General features: G+C 35.9%; 1 protein-coding gene across 9 annotated transcripts in view; it reads left to right on the top strand.

Moving 5' to 3' along the window:
• The window catches only part of TAF2 (TATA-box binding protein associated factor 2), a 132,835-nt gene that overhangs the window by 47,538 nt on the left and 65,899 nt on the right, over positions 1-19,398 (top strand). For all 9 annotated transcript variants that reach the window (XR_012128389.1, XR_012128388.1, XM_073230011.1 and 6 more), the window contains 4 exons: positions 524-664; positions 3,307-3,417; positions 7,656-7,849; positions 8,693-8,832. Coding sequence is in view for 7 of the 9 variants with exons in the window: in XM_073230011.1 (XP_073086112.1) it covers positions 524-664; positions 3,307-3,417; positions 7,656-7,849; positions 8,693-8,832 (586 nt within the window). In the remaining 2 variants the exon portion in view is untranslated. The remainder of the gene's footprint in view (positions 1-523; positions 665-3,306; positions 3,418-7,655; positions 7,850-8,692; positions 8,833-19,398) is intronic.

Raw genomic sequence — 19,398 nt, 5'->3', positions numbered from 1 at the left:
TTTTTATTACGCTAAAAACAGACTTGATTTTTTATATACACTTAAAGTATAAATAGCAAGATGTAGTTTTTCTGGAAAGCATTTTCTTACTTCCTGAATAGTAGCACTGTACTTGGCTTGTTTTTCAGTTAGGATAGATTAAAAACCTTATTTTTAAAATCCAGGGTGATATTTCTATCTGATAAATTTAAAATATTAAAATTACATCTGCCTAATTGGACAAAGACAAATGTATTCAGAATAGAAGCCTTTTGCAAACATGTTCTTAAAACATAAGAGAATGCTTCAATTTAGAAGCTAACAATAGAAAGTAGTTGTAAGTATACATAAGAAATTTTGGGGAGCATTGAGTTTATTTTCTTGGAAATGATAATGAAAGGCTAAAATGTATTAAATTTCTGAGAATTGAACAGTATTGAAAACTAATCCAGTTGTATTGATAACTTTTAGAAAGCTATTGTATATATTTTAAAATGTATTTGCAGTGGTGATAGAAATTCTTTTGTTTTCTAATTATTTGCAGATTGCAAATTCAATGGTGAACACATGGACAGGACCACCAGCCATGAAGTCACTCTTTACTAGAATGTTTTGTTGTAAAACTTGTCCAAACATTGTGAAAACAAACAATTTTATGAGTTTTCAAAGTTATTTTCTACAGAAGGTACAGTTTACTTTCAAATTTTCTTGTGATTGTATTATACCACTCTCTGTATATATCTCAGTTTAACTTAGGGACTATTCAGATAATAGGTATGTTTACTTTCTTACAAAAGGTTTTGCCATACTCTTTTTTTTTTTTTTTTGCTTCTAAAATTTTTTCAAAAATTTTGATAGATTGCTCATTAATTTTATGAGCTATGTGCAAGTAACTCACTATCCATATTAAATAACTAAAGTCAATAGAAATGGATAATTTGACCTTCTGGTTGGTGGGTTACATGGGGGATAGAGCTGTGGGTCAGTCCTTCTGATGGCAGTCCATCTAGACTGTGGGCAGCATATTTGATTCAGAGATAGTAGAGCATATAGCTGTAATTTCAGTCCCGGCTGTGTTACTCACCAGCAGTTTGCACAAGGACACATTTCTTACCCTCTTAGCCTCAGTTTACTTAATTGTAAAATTTATCTTTCTTAGAGTTAAATAAGATCATGTATGTGAAATGTTTTACTTTGTCTATCACATAGTAAATTTTCTATAAATGTTAATTTAGAAAGTGGTTTTGTGATGGAGTCACTAGTTTAGGTAGGGATGTGACCGTGGCAGAGTGGTTAGCTTTTGGCAATTTGGAAGTTATTTGTAAAATTCTTCTGAGTAATTTAATAATAATGAAGGCAGAGATTAGATTAACTAGATTGAATTTGGAGGAGTGAAAAGCCTATTCTTTCATGAGTTTGGTGTTAAAAGAGTCTGAGAAAGGAGACATTTGAGGATAAAGCAGAGCTGAGAAGGAGATATTTTGGATTTGCTTGTATAGAGAGAAGAAAAAACTTGCATGTTTGGCACAGAAAGAAACTAGTGGAGAGGGAGGGATGAAATATTCAAGTGAGAGCAAGTAAATATAAAAAAGAAAAGATCGAACAGATTTTGGAGGCATTAGTAGTGGGTAGACACAGTTGGGAGGTTAATTTACAAGAGAAGAAATTCCTTTTTCTGAGGGAGGTGAAAAGCAGATTAAAAGTAAGTGAAATAATAGATATTGAGGGGAATCTTAGACACAGTGAGATTCATATATGGTAAAAGGAAAAGGAAAAGGATTACCCAGCAACATTGAGACACCTGCTGAGAGTGGAATTATTGATATATTTATAGTGCTTTCACTAAACAAATTCAGAATGATCCAGGTTTGGGGAAGGCCAATATTGGGGTGATGAAAGAAGTCTTTGGCAACCAGTTATTTTATTTTTAAGAACTGAACATTTGATAGTACTCAAACATTGTTCTGCTCTCTCTTTCCATTTCACTAATTTATGGTATGGAAGCAAGTTAATTTCTGTGTCTACCCAATATGTCAGCTTTGTTATGCCATTGTGTTTCCACATACCAATGTTTCATATTGGGAGTTGCGAGCCATTAGTGAGGGGGGTCATGAAATAAGTTTTGAAATTTTTTTTTGTTTTGAAAATAAAAGCAAACAATAGGCAATACCAGAATGCACCCCATGTAATGAGGGTAGGTTATGGTTATTTGGGTTTAATTTTAGTATGTATATGTAGCATTTAAATTGTATGTGTGTGTTTGGTATGTTAGGTTTGGATGTAAATGTATTTCTTACCATGGGTTGTGGTAAAAAAAATTGGAAAATCAATACTTTTAGACCAGTTAACTTTTCACATAATACTTCTAGTGGCAGAAAGGAGAGAGAGATTAGTATCTAAATCAGATTGAGTACCAGAACGGCAGGTAGGCATGGGACAGATATTTCTGGGGAAAAGAGGCCTTCCTTCAGTTTTTCATACAACATTAACACTGACTATTGTTACAGTGTTCTAACACTGACTATGCTGCTGCTTCTGGTCCTTCAAACAAGCAAAGGAGCCATGCTCCATTTTATCCCCCAGTTTGGAGGCTGTAGTTATTTTAAATCAGAAGAGGAGATAATCCAGTATTCTCTGTGTACTGAGACTGTGATGTCTATTCATCTGTGGTTTTGCGATGAGTTTAAATAGCTTTGTTTTACTGGTAGATTTTACCAGTGTGTGAGTCAGTTTTCTACCTCCTTAGAAAAGTTGCCTATGAAAATTTGGAAAGAAAGTTTGGATTTCAGAAAACTCACTATTTTTTCTTAGACTGAGAATGGGTTGGTACTGGAGAAACAGTGTGTCTTCTCAGACTGATGACTGAACTCTGCTGTCTGCCACATGCCTCTAACCACTGTATCATTTAATTTTAAAAATGATTGTGGAAACTAGGCTCCTGTTTAGAAAGCGACTAGCTAAAATAATCCATCCTAGTAGGTGTAGAGTAGGAATTGAATAATGGCCTATCTAACGTTAAAACCCATACTTTTTCCACTATAAAACACAGATCTAGACTGATATAATTTACATTACATGTACTTTCCTCCAACAAGTAAAGACAAAGGCACGTGGGCCACAGAGTGCCTTCAGTGAAGCCCTGCTCTTCTCTTTTATTAGAATATTTGAGACATATTCCCAATGAGAAGGGGTCAAAGTTAGGGGGGGTCAGGCTCCATCTAGATACCTTTGTCAGTCCAGAGTAGCCTTTTTCTACAAGTACTTTGATGAACTGTAGTAATGAAAGAGTTAGATCTACACTTAAAAAAAAATGTTTTTTTTTTGTAGACTATGCCAGTTGCAATGGCTTTATTGAGAGATGTTCACAACCTTTGTCCCAAAGAAGTCTTAACATTTTTATTAGACTTAATCAAGTACAATGACAACAGAAAGAACAAGGTAAGATATTTTAGTGAATATTATAAAACTACCCAGTATTTTAAAGAAGTATTTAAGAAATCATTTTGAGTCCATGGTACTTGGAATTTCTAGAGATAGAAATATACAAACATAATTTATAATAATCAGTGGATGAAAACCATGCTTAGTTGGGTTTAACTATTACTCTCTTACCTGTTGTAATGTGTATATAGGAAGTAGTGCATCATATTTTGGAGAGCCAGCTAAAACTCGTTTGGGTGAAGTCTGAAAGTCCAATTTTATTTTATTTCTTTTTTCTTTTATCAAATGATACTCAGAAAGCAGTTCTCTCATGGAATAACTTGTTTATTGATAAATTTGACTTCTTTCTTTTTTGTCATTGTGTGTTTATTAATTTATTTAGCAACTAGTTATTGAATGTCATGTTTCCAAAGTTATTTCACATTGTTATTCTATCAATCAGCGAATGTTTTTGAGAATATATGCCATGTTAGGCAGTGTACCATGTTAAATAGAAAGAAGAGATGGTAGATGCTATCTGGAATCTCATTTATTCATTAAACACCTATTGAACAACTGCTGTATATCACAGTCTGATTCTGGGCCCTCAAGAATTTAGAACTAATGGGAAATCAGACAAACAGTTAGTAGTCATTCATAACTGCGATAGTGGAAGTGCTTTCACACAATTTTCTAGGGGAATTCAGAGGAAGTAGTGCTTTTTTCCAAGAGTAAGGAGAGAAAGACTCAGGAGAGTTTTGTACTTAAGAGTTAACCCTTAAACTGACTCATGAAGATGAATAGGATTTTCCCAGTCTATGAATAGGGCCAGTATAGGAAGGTTGTTTTCAGACAGAAAGAACAGAACATATAAAGACACACATTGAATTCATAAAAGTTTAATGAAACATTACAACAGTAAAAAAAAACGTCACAACTGTTTATTAAAAAATGGTAATTCATCATGAAAATCAGGAAGGCAATTTTTCCTCTTTAAGGCAGTACAGTTATATTCACATGATTTAAGCTAAAAAGAGTCCTTAAAGAATTAGTGCTTTAAAATAATACATTATAGCTGATAAGCTTTTTCCTTTCCATTTTTGAATACTGTTAAAACTTTTTGGAGGATTCTTTATTTCCTAGTTGGTAGGTTTGTTTTGACTTTTATTTTAAATTTCTTCCTTCCTCTACACATGAAATTCTTTCATTTGAAGATATAAACTAAGGGTTTGGGATGGTGTCAAATAAGATTATATTCAAATGGAGCAGGAAAATACTTTGTGCAATTATTTATATCAGTTTTCTCATCTTGGGGAGTGCATATACTTGAACTCACGTGGGCCCTTGTACAGTACTTTCTACTTTGCAAATTGATTTCACTTACCTTAATTCCTTTAAACCTTACTTATTTTGTAGAAGGTTTTTGTTACTTTTATTTGACAAACGAAAGCAAACACAGGGTTGAGCATGTGAAATTACACAGGAAATGTAATTGGGAATTGTGCATGAACTCTTGCTTACCATCTGTTTGGTGGTATTTTTAGTATACCATGATATTTTACATAATGCTGTCATACGTGTCATCATTTATGATTTTGTGAGGTACATGATGATTGCAATATTTTACATTTCATTACTTTTGTGGAACAACATAAGACTCATTTTAATTTTGAAAAGGCTAATCAGTTGTTACAGTTAGTTGCTGTGTATTAAGACTAGCATATATCTTAATCCCTGAAGATATTAAGGATAGAAAAATGCAAGTAACAATAATAGTTAATTTTTGTTCCATGGCTTGTAGCAAAACATGGATAACTTAATATGACCCTCATGGGGCCTCTGGTATAGATAGTATAACTCAATTTCCATGTAAGGAGATGGAAGCTAAAAAGGTTAACAGATTTACCCAAGGTCACGTGTGTGGCAGGGCCAGGAGCCAAACCCAGATCTGTCTGATAACAAACTTATTCTTTAGTGGTTTGGGAAAAAAATATTTTGCTGTTATTTAAAGATATGTAGATTAAAATATTAAAACTGGAACAAAAGATGTGATTGGGTGGTACCTTAAGAATACTTTATTGGTTGGCTTGTTTCTTTGGTTTTAAGATACTTTACTTCCAACCACAAATAATATATTTCTGATGGCTTTGGTTAAGCATATTTAAAAAAAAAGGTTCACTACATAGAGAAAAATTTTTAAAGTGCATGAGAAGAAATGATGGATTTTCTACAAGTAAAATTAAATTATACATGCAAAACATTAAGTGCCAAAAAGACGGGGATATGGGGAAAATATTTTTAAGTATTTTAACATTTAATTAATTGGGCAAGAGCATGAAATTCAGTATTCTGGATGAGTTAGTTTTCAAGAGGACTAAAGCTTAATCCCCTTTAAGCCTAGTTAGGTCTATAAAATTTTTCTGTTTTCTTAAGTAAGATGTGTAGAACATGGGTTCAGCTATTCCTGATACCTAAGGATCATTAAAAACATCTGTCTGTTGTAGTACATTGATATCGATACCTTCAGATATTGATTTTTTGTAGGAATTTTTACAAAATGCCTCCCCTGTGCTCCCCCGTTTTCTTCCACAAATTATTTCTTCTTCATTTTCTCTCTTATAACCTTGGGATGATCAGATAATCTCACGTGCTCAGTTAGGATTATAGTATCTGTGACAGTTGGATGTGGTTTGAGTGGTAAATCTTTTGGTTTTCCTACTTCACCCACACCCCCTTCTCATTTTTTATTTCATTCTGTGGTCTCAATACTTAGGTCAGAAACAATGGTTAAATAAATGGCCTCTTTCTTTGTTGATGAAGTAGTTATTAGAGGTAGCCAGTGAAACTATAAAAATACTTGAAGAAAACCTGTTTTTGAGTAAGTTTTCAAAAAACAAAATTTGAATAGTCTCTGAATAGAAATGGCCTTTCTAGGTATGAAACAAAATTTGAAAACCATACAAGAAAAGGCTGATAAGTACAACAATGTGAAAATAAAATTAGCATGGCTAAAAAAATCCATAAATATTTTCTCTGGCTCCAGGGAGTAGAATTAGGATTAGAGAACTGAAATTGTAGAGATTAATTTTTCAATCATTAGAAAGGCTTGAAAACAAAACTTTGTCCTTAGTGAACACTGGTGGAATATTTCTTCTTTAGTTTTGTTATTGTCTGCCTATTTTTTTACTGCCCAGTAAACAGGAATGTTTAGGCACTCTGTCATGTGTGTTAGTTAATGTGAGGTTTTGCCTTCACAGTGGAACTCAAAAGGGGGCAGGTGTTCATTCTCCATCCCCTGGCAGTTTGTGTTGTCACAACGTACACCCCAAATTGCTCGTAGAATTAATTCACTTGCTCTGTGTTCACATTCCTGTCATGGACCACATATATATATATATATAAATATATAATTTACTGAGTTTAAATCAAGCCACACCCAGATTGCCTTTCTCTAAATTGCTTCTCTGGGAACTGACTGGGATATGGATTTAGGAATTCTTTTTATTATTTTTTTATGTTTCTTCCTCCATTTTCTCTGCTTCTGCTAAAACTATTACTCATATGTTATGTCTTCTATATCAGCCCTCCAATTTCCTTGTGCTATTCTTCCTATTATTTTTTAACCTCTTTTTTTTTGTCTAAAATTTTGAAGTTTTTTCTTTTGTATTCCAACTTAATTCTAATTCTGATTCTCTGCATATTTCTTTTTAAAATATGTTATGCTATTGGAAGGCATATCATTGGTTATTTCTTAGATAATGTTAATGATAGTTTTGGGTGTCTATCCCTCCACCCCTCCATTGGTTTCCTTTTCCTTGCAGACCCCATTTCCTCCAAGTTGCTTTATTCCCCTCTGTTTTTTCTGATCACTCTTGCATTGATGCTTTCTTCACTCTATCTGGTGATTCTCAGCTGTATGTTTATGTATGAGAATAGAGCACTAAATAGCTGATTTGAAGCTCAGTGTGACCAGCAGGATTTGTGAACTATGGTCTTCCTTTTACAGGCATCTTCCTAGGTTACTATAAGAATATCTTATATATGTAATAAATATTGATTGAGTAAACTAATGTATTACTAATTAGTGATCTCTTTTTTCCAATATGTGACTCTATACAAAGTACAGAGTTGAATACTTACCAGAGAACTTGCTTGTGTTTCAGATAAATTATGTTTTTAAGTTATATGTATTTCATTTTATTGATTTTTGAACAGAAGCATGAATTCTGTTTTCTTGTAATTATTTTTTGGCTTAGTTTTCAGATAACTATTATCGTGCAGAAATGATTGATGCCCTTGCCAACTCTGTTACACCTGCTGTCAGTGTGAATAATGAAGTTCGAACTTTGGATAACTTAAATCTAGATGTACGACTCATTCTGGAAGAAATCACTAGGTTTCTGAATATGGAAAAACTTCTTCCAAGTTACAGACACACCATCACTGTCAGGTATGATGATTCTTTACATTTCTTTTAAACTTACTTGTTTTTGTAATTGTAAGAGAAATTTATTCTCTTTATAGAAAATTGGGAAATATTGTCAAGTAGAAGGAGAAAAAATCCTATGTGATTCTATCACCTACAGGTGAATTACTACTATTTTGGAGAATGGTTGCCTAAATTTTTCCCCCTTGTAACTGTATATATTTTTAATTACTTGACTTACATTTTATATATAGTTTTTGTATTCTGCTCATATCATAAACATTTTCTCATGTTATCAGAAATTTTTCAGAAGTATTATTTTTTATGTCTGTGTAATCTTTTATCCCAGTGGATATAGTAGCATTGTCCCTCTTTTGTTAGGCTTCTTTGAAAATGACTTTTCACTTTTCTCAATTTCTTTGTATATGGCTATTGAAAGATTCTGTTTATTTGGGAGTTTGCTTAAAAAAGTTGTTTTATTGAATCAAACATTATGAACCAATTTAACCTTCTATATGTATTGTTGACAAAACTACATATTACTAAAATTTTTGGAGAATATACTTTATTTAAAATATGTTTCATATTAAATACATTTTTCTGGACTGTGTTCCTGTTATAAGTATAATATTACCTGAAATTGGATTTCTAAACAAATTTTAAAATTTGATTTCTTTTAATGTGACTAACATATTTTAATTTTTTTGACCATGCAAAAATTCAATGTCACAAAATTAAAAGGTGGATTCAAGTCACATCAATTTTTCAGTTAACTGTTATAAATTAATTTCTAATGCCTAAGCAATGTGTTGGTTTGATTCAAAGTATTTTAACAAAAATACTTAATTATAAATACTATTTACCTAGTTGTCTGAGAGCCATACGAGTGCTTCAGAAGAATGGACATGTGCCAAGTGATCCAGCTCTTTTTAAATCTTACGCAGAATATGGCCACTTCGTGGACATTCGGATAGCAGCTTTGGAAGCAGTTGTTGATTACACTAAAGGTAATGCTTTAGAAATATGTAAAAGAAACGTTTACTTATTACAGCAAGCCTTATTATTGCAGTGTCATGTTATCTACAATACAGATACTTTAATTTTAAATTCTTAACTCACTGAATTACAAATAATTTTTTTTTTTGGTCAATGTAGAATTTGTATAAGAATAAATGAAAACAATAAAGTTATAGATAGAAATATTTGGTCTTTCCAAGAAGTCAGTGTATCATTCAGTGTATTATTTAATTGCATCTTATTTTAAGAAATAGAAAATTTTTGGGAATTTTTTAACTATATAAGGATTCAAGAAACCATGAGGCACCTGTCAAAAATTTGTATCTGTGAAAGTAGAGCAAGCAACATAAAAGGGCTTCAGCACAGGGACTAGGCAAGGCCTCATGAAGTTGAAAAAAACATAAGGCCAGTGGGGCAGGCTCAAGATGGTAGAGTAGGAAGACAAGGGGGAAACCTCCTTCCACATACATACCAAGGAAGCAACTACAATAAATACAGCTAAACCTGAAAATGACCTGACGACTGCAGAACAGACTTATACATGGTGAAGAAAAGAAGACCACACAGAAAAGAGTAGAGTGGCAGAGCTGTGATCGAGCCCTTCCCCCAATCCCAAACCCACAGGAGGGAGGAAGAGGATTGGAATGGGGAGGGGATAGGCGCCTAGGAACTCTGCACGCCTGGCCTTGGAGATCTGCTCTAGGAACATGAGTCCACGTTACATTAGGTTCTGGTGATTACTGGGACTGACACCAGGGACAATTGGGACATTCTGGGAGGCTGAAACTCTGGCCATAGGTGGAGAACAGGCACACTGTGCTGGTCCCACTGAGACCTAAAGAAGAGGTGGCAATTTGAAAGACTTGCCAGCAGTGGGAGGGGTGCCAGATGGTCGAGGGTTGGATGGAGCTCTTTTCTCAGTAGAAAGGGCAGGTGGATGAAACTTCCCTGGCCCTCCCTCAGCCCAATAGGTTGCTCACTCTTGGGAGCCTCAGATGCTCCATCCCCCTTGCTGGTGGCTCAGCACTGAGGCTCACTTCTGTGCACTGTTGGTGAGCCAGCCCCACTTGGCCCAGCAGCATCAGACTTTGCTGCCTAGTGGGCAGAGGGAGGTTCTCCCAGCCTTCTTGGCCCTGTCTCAAGCCAATTATTGCTGCAGGAGCCAGCTCTGAGTGCTCCTGCCTTCCTGCAGGCAGCCAAACCTGGTACTATGCAACTCACTGCAGCAACTTTGTGCAGTGGCATAACTCACCTCCACTGCTGGTGCAGCCTTGCACCATGTGACTTGCTACCACTGCATGCCCACTTGCCCATGTTCCCTCCCACTGCTCTGCTTGCTGCCACTGCTGTGCATCATTGCTCTACAACTGTGCAACTTGCTATCACAAGCCTGCATACTCTGACATTGTGCAACAAACTGTGCGACTACCCTGCCCACTCTGTTAAACCAGCAGTACTGCCGTAGCTGCAGGGAAGAAGAAGCCACTGCTCTGATCATAAAGGGTTGGCTGAGGCAAACTGCTGCCTCTGCAGACTGAGATAGACCACTGCCAGCAGAGAGACAGATAGACGGCCCCTCCTGTTACCCACCAATAGCAAATGGGGCTCCACAGCAAAGGCTCCACAGGATGCCTTCTTCATAAAACCATTACTTTCTAGACCAAGAAACATAGCAGCTCCATTTGATAAAAAGCAATACAGAAACCCTGACAAAATAAGGCAGAGAAATAAGATCCAAACAAAACTACAGGATAAGACACCAGAGAGCTAAATGAAAGAAATCACAGATGTTCTTGTAAAGATTCCAACAGAACAGTCATAAATATGATCACAGATCTGCATAAAGTATTGAAGATCTCAGGGAGGATTACAACAAAGAGATAAAAGAGCTGAAAAAGAAATGCTCAGAGCTGAGGAATACAGTAACTGAAATGAAACATACAATAGAGGGAATAAATAACTGCAGCAAGTAGAGGAGACAATCAGATGGAAATTAGAGAATAGGAACACGAAGCTGAGAAACAGAAAAAAGAATATCTAGGAATGAGAGAATGATAAGAGCTGTGCGACCAATCCAAACACAACAATATTAGCATAATAGGGGTACCAACAGAAGCGGACAGAGAAAAAGGGATAGAAGGTATCATTGAGGAAATAATTGTTGAAAATGTACCCAATCTGTGGAAGGAAATAGACACTCAGGCCTTGGAAGCATGGAGAGCCCCCTGTGTCCTAGCACATCAGACAACACAAAGAGATAAAAGACTTCCAAATTGATAGGGAAGAAGTAAACTGTCATTATTTTCAGGTGACATGATATTGTTATTATTATTTTATTAAGGTATCATTGATACACACTCATATGAAGGTTTCACATGAAGAACATTGTGGTTACTACCCTCACCCATATTAACAAGTCCCCACCCACACCCCACTGCAGTCACTGTCCATCAGCATAGCGAGAGGTCAGTCACTACTTGTCTTCTCTGCCATACTGTCTTCCCTGTGAACCCCCACACCATGTATGACAATCATAATGCCACTAAATTCCCTTCTCCCTCCCTCCCGTTTGGTCATCACTAGTCCCTTCTTGGAGTCTGTGAGTCTCCTGCTGTTTTGTTCCTTCAGTTTTGCTTTGTTGTTATACCCTACAAAGGAGTGAAATCATTTAGTACTTTTCTTTCTCCGTACTGCTCATTTCACTGAGCATAATACTCTCTAGCTCCATCCATGTTGTTGCAAATGGTAAGATTTGTTTTCTTTTTAAAGCTGAATAATACTCCATTGTATATATGTACCACATCTTATTTTCCATTCATCTACTGATGGATACATAGGTTGCTTCCATATTTTGGCTATTGTAAATAGTGCTGCAGTAAACATAAGGGTCCATATGGCTTTTTGAATCTGGGATCTTGCTTTGTTTGGTTAAATTCCTAGGATCAAATGGTATTTCTATTTTTAGTTTTTTGAGGAACAGCCCTATTGCTTTCCACAATAGTTGAACTAATTTACATTTCCACCAGCAGTGTAGGAGGGTTCCCCTTTCTCCACATACTCACCAGCATTTATTGTTCCTAGTCTTTTCGATGCTGGCCATCCTAACTGGTGTAAGTTGTATCTTGTTTTAATTTGCATTTTCCTGATAATTAGCAATGTGAAATTTCATGTGCCTGTTGGCCATCTGAATTTCTTGGTTGGAGAATTATCTGTTCATATTGTCCACCCATTTTTTAATCGGGTTATTTGCTTTTTGGGTGTTGAGGTGTGTGAGTTCTTTATATATTTTGGGTGTTAGCCCCTTATCGGATATGTTGTTTATGAATGTATTCTCCCATTCTGTGGGATGCCTTTTTGTTTTGCTGGTGGTGTCCTTTGCTGTACAGAAACAGCTTGATGTAGTCCAATTTGTTAATTTTTACTTTTGTTTCCTTTGGCTGAGGAGATGTGTTCAGGAAAAAGTTGCTCATGTTTATATTCAGGAGATTTTTGCCTGTATTTTCTTCTAAGAGTTTTATGGTTTCACGACTTACATTCAGGTCTTTGATCCATCTCGAATTTACCTTTGTGTATGAGGTTAGAGAGTAATCCAGTTTCATTCTCTTATATGTAGCTGTCCAGTTTTGCCAACAGCAGTTGTTGAAGAGGCTGTCATTCCCTCATTGTATATCCATGGCTCCTTTATTGTATATTAATTGACTGTATATGTTTGGGTTTATATCTAGGCTCTGTAGTCTGTTCTATTGGTCTATGAATCTGTTCTTGTGCCAGTACCAAATTTTCTTGATTACTTTGCTTTTTAGTACACCTTGAAGATGTGGAGTGTAAACCTCCCAGCTCTCTTCTTCCTTCTCAGGATTACTTTGGCTCTTTGGGATCTTTTGTGGTTCCATATGAATTTTATAATTATTTGTTTTAGTTCATTGAAGAATACCATTGGTATTTTGATAGGGAATGCATTGATTCTGTAGATTGCTTTAGGCAAGATGGCTATTTTGACAATATTAAATCTTCCTAGGCCTGAGCACGGGATGTATGTCCATTTATTGTTGTCTTCTTTAATTCCTCTTATGCGTGTCTTGTAGTTTTCAGAGTATGTATAGGTCTTTTACTTCCTTGGTTAGGTTTATTCCTAGGTATTTTATTCTTTGTGATGAAATTGTGAATGGAATTGTTTTCTGATTTCTCTTTCTAGTAGTTCATCGTTAGGATATAGGAATTCAACAGATTTCTGTGTATTGATTTTGTATCCTGCAACTTCACTGAATTCAGTTATTAGTTCTAGTAGTTTTGGGTTGGATTCTTTAGGTTTTTATATGCACAATAGCATGTCATCTGCAAACAGTGACAGTTTAACTTCTTCCTTGCCAGTCTGGATGTGTTTTATTTCTTTGTGTTGTCTGGTTGCTGTGGATAGGACCTCCAGTACTATGTTGAATAACAGTGGGGAGAGTGGGCATCCTTGTTTTGTTCCCAATCTTAAAGTAAAAGCTTTCAGCTTTTCGCCATCAAGTGATGTTGGCTTTGAGTTTGTCATATATGGCCTTTATTATGTTGAGTTAGCTTGCCCTCTCTACCCATTTTGTTGAGAGTTTTTATGATGAATGGATGTTGAATTTTGTCAAATGCTTTTTCAGCATCTATGGAGTTGGTGATGTGGTTTTTGTCCTTTTTGTTGATGTAGTGGATGATGTTGATGGATTTTTTAATATTGTACCATCCTTGCATCCCTGGAATAAATCCTATTTGATCATGATGGATGATCTTTTTGATCTATTTGTGAATTTGTTTGCTAATATTTTGTTGATTATTTTTGCATCTGTGTACGTCAGGGATATTGTTTGTAATTTTCCTTTTTGTATTATCTTTGCCTGGTTTTGGTATTAGAGTGATGCTGGTCTCATAGAATGAGTTTGGAAGTATTCTCTCCTTTCTACTTTTTGAAAAACTTTAAGGAGGATGGGTATTAGGTCTTAACTCAGTGTTTGGTAAAATTCCACAGTGAAGTCATCTGGTACAGGGGTTTTGTTCTTAGGTAGTTTTTTGATTACCAATTCAATTTCATTGTTGGTAATTGGTCTGTTCTGATTTTCTGTTTCTTCCTTGGTCAGCCTTGGAAGGTTGTATTTTTCTAGAAAATTTTCCTTTTCTTCTAGGTTATCCAGTTTGTTTACATGTAATTTTTCATTGTTTTCTCTAAAAATTCTTTGTGTTTCTGTGGTATCCATACTGATTTTCCCTTTCTCATTTCTGATTCTGTTTATGTGTGTAGACACTCTTTTTTTCTTGATAAGTCTGGCTAGGGATTTATCTATTTTGTTAATTTTTAGAAGAACCAACTCCTGATTTCATTAATTCTTTCTATTGTTTTATTCTTCATGATTTTATTTATTTATTCTCTGATCTTATTATGTCCCTCCTCCTACTGACCTAGGGCCTCATTTTTTCTTGTTTTTCTAGTTTCATTAATTGTGAGTTTAGACTGTTCATATGGGATTGTTCTTTCCTGAGGTAAGCCTGTATTGAAATATACTTCCCTCTTAGCATGGCCTTCTGTGCGTTCCACAGTTTTTGTAGTGTTGAGTTACTGTTTTCATTTTTCTCCATATATTGCTTGATCTTTGTTTTTATTTGGTCATTGATCCATTGATTATTTAGGAGCATGTTGTTAAGCCTCCATGTTGGTGGGATTTTTTGTTTTCTTTGCATAATTTCTAGTTTCATACATTTGTGGTCTGAGAGGCTTAAAATTTCAATACCTCTGAATGTACTGATGCTGTTTTTGTGGCCTAATATATGATCTATTCTTGAAAATGTTCCATGTGCACTTGAGAAGAATATGTATCCTGCTGCTTGTGGGTAGAGTGTTCTATAGATGTCTGTTAGTTCCATCTGTTCTAATGTGTTGTTCAGTGCCTCTATCTCCTTACTTATTTTCTGTCTGGTTGATCTGTCCTTTGGAGTGAGTGGTGTGTTGAAGCCTCCTAAAATGAATGTATTGCATTTTATTTCCCTTTTAATTGTTAGTATTTATTTTACATATTTGGGTGCTCCTATGTTTGATGCATAGATATTTATAATGCTTCTATCCTCATTGTGTTGACCCCTTTATCATTATGTAATGTCCTTCTTTGTCTCTTATTACTTTCTTTGTTTTGAAGTCTCTTTTGTATGTTACAAATATGGCAACTCCTGCTTTTTTCTCCCTATTAGTTGCATGAAATATCTTTTTGCATCCCTTCACTTCTAGTCTGTGTATGTCTTTGGGTTTGAATTGAGTGTCTTATAGGCAGCATATGCATGGTCTTGTTTTTATTTCCATTCAGTAATTCTGTCATTTGTTTGGTCCATTCTGTCCATTTACTCTTAAGGTGACTATCAATAGATATTTACTTATTACCATTGCAGTCTTCAGATTCATGGTTACCAAAAGTTCAAGGGTAGCTCCCTTACTATCTAACAGTCTAACTTAACTCACTTAGTACACTATTACAAACACAATCTAAAGGTTCTTTTCTTAATCTTTCTTTTTCTTCCTCCTCTATTATTTATATGCTAGGTATCTTATACTCTTTGTGTATCCCTTGACTAACTTTGGGGGTAGTTGACTTAATTTTGCATTTGCTCAGTAATTAATTGGTCTACTTCCTTTACTGTGGTTTTATTTTCTCTGGTGACAGTTATTTAGCCTTGGGAACACTTCCACCTATAGCAGGCCCTCCAAAATACACTGAGGAGATAGTTTGTGGGAGGTAAATTATCTCAGCTTTTGCTTATCTGGAAATTGTTTAATCCCTCCTTCAAATTTAAATGATAAATCTTCCCTGGTAGTGTATTCTGGTTTGAGGCTCCTGTGCTTCATTGCATTAAATGTATCATGCCACTCTCTCCTGGCCTGTAAGATTTCTGCTGTGAAGTCTGATAGCCTGATTTGTTTGTCATTTGTATGTGATCTTTTTCTCTCTCTGGATGCTTTTAAAAGTCTGTCCTTATCCTTGATCTTTGCCATTTTAATTATTATATATCTTGGTCTTGTCTTCCTTGGGTCCTTTATGTTGGTAGATTTGTGTACCTCCATGGCCAGAGAGACTATCTCCTTCCCCAGATTGGGGAATTTTTCAGCAATTACCTCCTCAAGGGTACTTTTCCTTTTTCTCTCTCCTCTTCTTCTGGTACACCTGTACTGCAAATATTGTTCCATTTGGATTGATCACACAGTTCTCTCAATATTTTTCATTCTTAGAGATTCATTTTTATCTCTGTTTCTCAGCTTCTTTGTATTCTTGTTTTATAATATGTATTTCATTTACCGTCTCCTGTACTTCATCTAATCTTCTTTTAAATCCCTCCATTGTGTGTTTCATTTTGGATACTGTATTTTTCAAAGTTTCTATCTCTTTCTTGAAGTCCCCTGGAGGTCTTGAAAAGTTTTTGTAGCTCCATGAGCATGTTTATGATTTTTATTTTAAAATCTCTTTCAGGAAGATATGTGATTTTAGTTTCACCGGGGCCTCTTTTTGGTGTTTGTCTCATTTTGGTTTGTACCAGGTTCTTTTGACGTTTCGTATTTGTAATAGTAACTTGGTGTAGGCCGCACCCTCCATTGCCCAGAAGCTCTACTTTCTGTAGCTGCTCTGCCCCTGGAGCAATGATGAGGGTCACAAGTGACCCATGATGGTGCCTGCCAGGAGGAAATGGCTCTTTCCTGCTTCCTGGCTGTAGTCTCCGCATCCACTGCCAGGACCATTGGGCCGAGCATGCAGGGAGGTACCTCTATGCTACACCCTTGTAGCTGCCATAGGTAGAGCCACCCTATGGCTGGCCTGTTGCAATGGTGGAGGCAATGGGTTTGCATGCATGTGCTGGCAGGGAGGAAGAAGTGGCAGGCTGCTTATCATGGTGGGAGTCCTTGGGGCTGCCTTACCAGCCAGGGGTTGGAGCACCTGAAGCTCTGAAAGTTCCCAACCTGCTGAGCTGAGTGCACCAGGATAATTTTGTCCACCTGTCCTTTTCTCTTGAGCAGGAAGCTGTGTATAGTCCTTGCCCATTTAGCAGCCCTCTCGCTGTTGTGAGGTCTCTCAGAGTGCCCGTCTTTCTTTTGTCTAAGAGTGACCAGTTATGGATATCTGTTCTCTACAAGCAGCTGAATCTCAGAGTTCCGAGTATTCTGCCTGTCTTAGCTCTCCAACCCCACTAATCTTCAGAGCACCATATAATGTAGGTTTGTGCTCCCCAGCAGATTTCCAGTGCTGCGTATTCAGAAGTCTTAAGCCTCCACCCCCTCTCAGCTCCATTTCTCTTCCGCCGGCCAGTTAGCTGGGGTGGGGAAAAGGCTTTGGTCCCGCCGGTTCGTGGCTTTGCTACTTTACCCTTTTCTGTGAAGTCTGCTCTTTTCCCCAGATGTAGTCAGTCTGTTGCAGCCTTCTTTTCTGTTGCTCTTTCAGGATTAGTTGTATTTGCTACATTTTCATATATGTGGTTTTCGGAGGAGGTTTCTGTCTCATTTTTCATTCTGCTATCTTTAAACCAATCAGGTGACATGATACTATTCATTGAAAATCCTAAACATACCCCAAAACACTATCAGAACTAATAACTGGATTCAGTGAAGCTGAGGGATGCAAAATTAATAAACAGAAATCTGTTGCATTCCTATCAACTAACAACAAAATAGCAGAAAGAAAAATCAGGAAAACAATTACATTTATAATTGCATCAAAAAGAATAAAATACCTAGTAATAAACCTAACCAAGGAAGTGAAATACATATACTCTTAAAAGTGTAAGACACTCGTAAGAGAAATTAAAGAAGACACAAGTAAGTGGAAATCTATCCCATGCTCATGTATAGGAACAGTTCATATCAAAATGGTCTTCTTGCCCAAAGCCATTTGCATATTCAATGTACTCTCTATCAAAATATCAACAGCATTTTTCAGTGCTAGAAAAAAAGAATTCTAAAATTTGTATGGAACCACAAAAGACCCTAGTTAGCTGAAGCAATCCTGAGAAAGAAGAACAAAGCTGGGGGCATTACAGTCCCTGACTTCAGGCCATATTACAAAGCTACAATAATCAGAACAATGTAGTACTGGTACAAGAACAGACCCAGACATCAATGCAGTAGAGTAGAGAGCCCAGATATAAACCCATGCATATATTGTCAATCAGTATACAGTAAAGGAACCATGAATATATAATTGGGAAAAGACAGCCTCTTCCTTAAGTGTTGGGAAAACTGGACAGCTACATGCAAGGGAATAATACTGATTTACTGCCTATCTACATACTCAAAAGTAAACTTGCAATGGATCAAAGACCTGGATGTATGAGATGAAGCCATAGCACACTTAGAAGAAAACACAGGCAAAAATCTCTTGAACATAAGTATAAGCAGTTTTTTCCTGGACACATTCCTTGGGCAAGGGAAACAAAATAAACAATGAAGAAGTTGGACTACGTCAAACTAAAAAGCTTTTGTACAGTAAAGGCCACCATCAGCAGAATAAAAAGGCAACCTTCAGTATGGGAGAATATATTGGTAAATGATTTATCTGATAATGGGTTAACACCACAAATATATAAAGAGCTCACTTGCCTCAACACCCAAAAAACAAATAAAACAACTCGATTAAAAAATGTGTGGAAGATCTGAGCAGACATTTCTCTAAAGAAAAAATACAAATGGCCAATCAGATTGTGAATCATTAGGGAAATGCAAATTAAAGCCACAGTGAAATACCACCTCACACCAGTTAGAATGGCCACTGTCAAAAAGACAAGAAATGGCAAGTGTTGGTGAAGTTCTGGAGAAACAGGAAACTTGCTTCACTGTATGTGGGAATGTTAATTGCTGCAGCTACTGTGGAAAGCAGTATTAGGTTGGTTCCACAAAAAAATCTAAAAATAAAAGTACCTTTGAACCCAGTAATTCCACTTCTAGGAATTTACCCCAAGAAAACAAAATCCCTGATTCAAAATCCCTGATACATGCACCTGTTTTCATTGCTGCATTATTTACAGTAGCCAAGATAAGGAAGCAACCGAAGTATCTATCAATACATGAATGAATAAATAAGATGTGGTACATATACACAATGAAATACTATTCAGCCTTAATAAAAACAAATCCTTCTATTTGCAACATGGATGGATCTGGAGGGTATTATTCTCATGAAATAAGCGAGGTGGAGAAAGACAAATATACAATTTCACTAAATTTGTGGAATTTAAAAACAAAGCAAAACAGGGAGCAAAACAGCAGTAGACTCAGAGCCAATTAGAAGTTGCTTGTGATTGTCATGGGGGAGGGATATTCTTTCCAAGGTATATGAACAATGTTCACTGTCACATAAATAAGATTTCATAAATTAGTACTATGTGAAATGAAATAGAATGCTAATGCGATTTTCAAAAGAATAATAATAATGTAATTGAGATGTGTTTAAGTGTAATCCGTGAACCCAGCTAATTAGAAAATGAAAAAATGGAAAATATTGGAAATATTAAAATCTTTCTTTATCATAAAAGCAAAACTTGTTGAAAGGTGAATGGAA

The sequence above is a fragment of the Manis javanica genome, chromosome 2 (assembly GCF_040802235.1).
Source record: "Manis javanica isolate MJ-LG chromosome 2, MJ_LKY, whole genome shotgun sequence".
Classification (NCBI taxonomy): Eukaryota; Metazoa; Chordata; class Mammalia; order Pholidota; family Manidae; genus Manis; species Manis javanica.
This window is presented reverse-complemented; position numbering and strand designations above follow the sequence as displayed.